At 36.9% G+C, this 4,003-nt stretch overlaps 1 protein-coding gene across 2 annotated transcripts; it reads left to right on the forward strand.

The window, feature by feature from the left end:
• On the forward strand, positions 1-3,670 carry LOC131436731 (lon protease homolog, mitochondrial). Of its 2 annotated transcripts, none has more exons than XM_058605610.1 (8): positions 1-550; positions 648-912; positions 972-1,296; positions 1,386-1,515; positions 1,577-1,881; positions 1,934-2,356; positions 2,415-2,602; positions 2,667-3,670. In XM_058605610.1, the coding sequence occupies exons 1-8, from the start codon at positions 143-145 to the stop codon at positions 3,539-3,541; spliced, it is 2,919 nt and encodes a 972-aa protein (XP_058461593.1). In that variant the 5' UTR covers positions 1-142; the 3' UTR covers positions 3,542-3,670. The 2 variants fall into 2 exon arrangements, with proteins under 2 accessions (XP_058461593.1, XP_058461594.1); XM_058605611.1 differs by having other exon boundaries at positions 2-550; positions 1,020-1,296.
• The last annotated feature ends 333 nt before the right edge of the window (positions 3,671-4,003 follow it).

Below are 4,003 nucleotides of genomic sequence, written 5' to 3' on the forward strand. Positions count from 1 at the left end.
TTGACTAATTTTCCAGTGCTTTCGAACTGCTGTCAATTATTAGGACAGAACGAACGGTCCTTGAATTCTGATGTAATGTGGTTTTATATTCTGGAATGGTAAAATAGTAGTGTGGAATATTATTGCACTCCGAACCAATAAAATGAATCAACTTATTCGTGGTTTTAACCGGCTTTCCTCAAAAAACGCTCAAAATTCAGCAGTTTTTATGAATGTGGGTGCAAAAAGGTTAAGTTTTGCTTCAAATAGAGCCGGTAAACATTCGAAATGTAACGCAATAATACCAAATCCGATACGGGGATCAATTACGTTCGATTTTCGAATATTGTTGCAACGACGGCTTAATGTGTACTCAATGCAGGTTTTAAGTTCGCGGACATTTTGCAGTAAACGAGATCAGGATGAAGATGAGCCGGACGTCGAACCAGAATCGGCTTCGTTTTCAAGTCAACTACCAGCCACAGTGGCTATTCCAGAAGTTTGGCCTCATTTACCAGTAATAGCTGTTAAACGTAATCCAGTATTCCCAAGGTTTATGAAAATTCTGGAAGTAAGTAGAATGAATTTGTAAAAATTTCGAGAATATTCATATGCATAAATCATACTTGGTCCGAATCTATAATCGCAAGTTATTTTTATATTGATAGGTAACCAACCCATTACTCATAGATTTAATAAGGCGAAAGGTTAAGTTAAACCAGCCGTATGCAGCTATATTTTTAAAAAAAAATGATGACAATCCAAATGAGGTTGTTGAAAATCTGATTGAAATATACAATGTGGGAACGTTCGCACAAATACAAGAAATGCAAGATCTCGGTGACAAACTTCGTCTTGTAGTTACTGCTCATCGACGAATTAAAATTGTTGGTCAGTTATTTGAGGATCTCGATGCTCCACCGGAAGGAAAACGTAAGTATTTTCAACAAACCAGTTGGATTGATTAGATTGTTCTGTTCTGCATCTCACAGAAATGACAATAAAATATCCATTGTTTAAAACACAAATCAATATCTCAGTTGACGAAAGTGATGCGGAAAAACGACGTCGGAAACACAAAAACCGCAATAAAAAGATCATTAGAAATGCTAACAATGACAGCACTCTGGACGGAGAGCCCATCGAAGAGATACCAAAGCGGCGACTACTAAAAGACGGTGAACAACAGTCTGTGCTGATGGTGGAAGTAGAAAATATCAAACATGAAGCATTCAAGCATACGGAAGAAGTGAAGGCTCTTACACAGGAGGTAATCAAAACCATACGGGATATTATAACGATGAATCCACTCTACAGGTAAATGACTTGTTTATTGTTAAATTGTAAATGTTTAGAAAATTTTGTGAACAAGGCTTGATGTATATGAAATTATTATAATTTCATAGGGAGAGCTTACAACAAATGTTGCATCAAAATCAACGTGTGGTCGATAATCCAGTATATCTATGTGACCTTGGTGCTTCATTATCTGCTGCGGATCCACCAGAATTGCAAGAAATTCTGGAGGAAATGGACGTGAGTGCTCTATGGTCTCAAATAATGAATATTGTGTCTAATTATGTTATTATATTCGTAGATTCCAAAACGACTCATGCTTGCTCTATCATTATTAAAAAAAGAACTGGAATTATCGAAATTGCAAGCCAAAATAGGTCGCGAAGTAGAAGAAAAGGTGAAACAACAACATCGGAAGTATATTCTTCAGGAGCAACTAAAGGTTATAAAAAAAGAACTTGGCATTGAGAAGGATGATAAAGACGCTATTGGTGAAAAGTATCGAGAACGAATCAAGGATAAAGTAGTTCCTAAAGCCGTAGCAGATGTTATCGAAGAAGAGTTGAACAAACTAAATTTTCTAGAAAGCCATAGTTCAGAATTCAAGTGAGTCAAATTCAAGATAACCAAGGTAACGCTATTAACCTTTTTTTTATAGTGTAACGAGAAACTATCTCGACTGGCTAACTACTTTGCCGTGGGGAGTGATGAGTGAAGAAAATTTAAATATCGATCGAGCTACCGATGTTTTAAATGCGGATCATTATGGCATGGAAGACATCAAAAAACGAATTCTCGAATTCATCGCTGTTAGTCAATTAAAGGGAACAACGCAAGGGAAAATTCTTTGTTTTCATGGTCCTCCGGGCGTGGGTAAGACCAGTATTGCACGTTCGATCGCTCAAGCCTTGAATCGAGAATACTTCCGGTTCAGTGTTGGTGGTATGACAGATGTTGCTGAAATTAAGGGACATAGACGGACTTACGTTGGGGCAATGCCGGGAAAATTAATTCAATGTTTAAAGAAAACAAAAACTGAAAATCCTCTGGTACTGATTGACGAGGTGGATAAGATTGGAAAGTAAGATACTTTACATTCAAATAGATTAATTTTTGACTGTACCTTTTATGTGATATAGGGGATATCAGGGAGATCCAAGTTCAGCACTCTTGGAACTACTAGATCCAGAGCAAAATGTGAACTTTCTGGATCACTACCTAGACGTACCAGTTGATCTGTCCAAGGTTTTGTTTATTTGCACTGCCAATGTTGTAGATACTATCCCTGAGCCATTGCGGGACCGAATGGAAATGATTGAAATGTCAGGTAAAATAGTTTTTTTTGGTCTAAATTCTGCTAATGCTAAACGTTATTTAAATATATTTTTAAGGTTATGTCGCCGAAGAAAAAGTAGCCATTGCAAAGCAATATCTCATTCCACAAGCAAAAAAAGATTGTGGTTTAGAGGACAAACACATCAATATTACAGATGATGCATTGAATCTGCTTATTCGAAGTTACTGCCGGGAATCAGGAGTACGCAATTTACAGAAACATATTGAAAAAATTGTGCGGAAAGTAACGTTTAAAATTGTTCGGAAAGAAATCGAGTTTTCTGAAATAACAGAAGGAAATCTGAGTGAGTTGTTAGGAAAACCTATATTTACTCATGATCGAATGTACGAAACAACTCCTCCGGGAGTGGTTATGGGACTCGCATGGACGGCCATGGGAGGTTCGGCATTGTACATAGAAACTGCCAAAAGAAAACTAATTGATTCTGTGAAGAAAGATGGGAGCGATGGAACTCTCGAATTAACAGGTCACTTGGGAGAAGTCATGAAAGAATCAGCTAGGATTGCCCTTACCGTTGCACGGAACTATTTGAAGCAATCTGATAAAAATAATGATTTTTTGGAATCCTCTCACATTCATTTGCACGTACCAGAAGGAGCTACACCTAAAGATGGCCCCAGTGCTGGAGTTACCATTGTTACAGCACTTTTATCGTTAGCCAAAGGATTACCAATTCGTCAAAATGTAGCTATGACAGGAGAGATTTCGCTCATGGGAAAAGTACTTCCTGTCGGTGGAATCAAAGAGAAGACAATTGCTGCTAAGAGGAGTGGCGTGAATTGCCTCATTCTACCAGAAGAAAATAAAAAGGACTACACGGATCTACCTAAGTTCATCACCGACGGGCTTGAAGTACATTTTGTGGATCAGTACTCCGATGTGTATAGAATAGTGTTTCCACAGTCATAAGAGGTGCTCTTAATGAGTTTTTTTGATTTCAGCGAAATTAAGTAATTCTGCTAGGCTTCAGTACTATTAATTGTTAAAAATAATTACTAGAGATATACAACAAAAATCAATATAAATATATTTGTTAAACACTCATATTTCTTATATTTCTAAACAAACCGATTTTCAAGATACTCTCATAGGAATATTAGGCTATTGAATTTCATATGGATCCGACTTCAGTTTCCGGAATTATAGGGTAAAGTGTGTTTAAAATTGCACATTGTTATTTAAAACGACGGTGCAACAAAGGGTAAAATTGTTTTAGATTTGGCTCAAAGCTGTTTTAATTTTTAGGTTATATTAGTTACTTACTAAACGCACCTTCGGCTATACCGGTTCGTATTTCCCGGTTCCGGAAGTACCGGAAATAGTGATCAAAAACTCTAAAACAAAACTCCTTCATTTTTCTCTGAAATGGTT

Source organism: Malaya genurostris, chromosome 3 (genome assembly GCF_030247185.1).
Source record: "Malaya genurostris strain Urasoe2022 chromosome 3, Malgen_1.1, whole genome shotgun sequence".
Classification (NCBI taxonomy): domain Eukaryota; kingdom Metazoa; phylum Arthropoda; class Insecta; order Diptera; family Culicidae; genus Malaya; species Malaya genurostris.

Coding starts and splice junctions, on each gene's coding strand:
- LOC131436731 (XM_058605610.1), top strand. CDS start 143: ATGAATCAACTTATTCGTGGTTTTAACCGGCTTTCCTCAAAAAACGCT. Junction 1,297..1,385: donor ACGATGAATCCACTCTACAG/GTAAATGACTTG, acceptor ATAATTTCATAG/GGAGAGCTTACAACAAATGT. Junction 1,882..1,933: donor AGCCATAGTTCAGAATTCAA/GTGAGTCAAATT, acceptor TTTTTTTTATAG/TGTAACGAGAAACTATCTCG.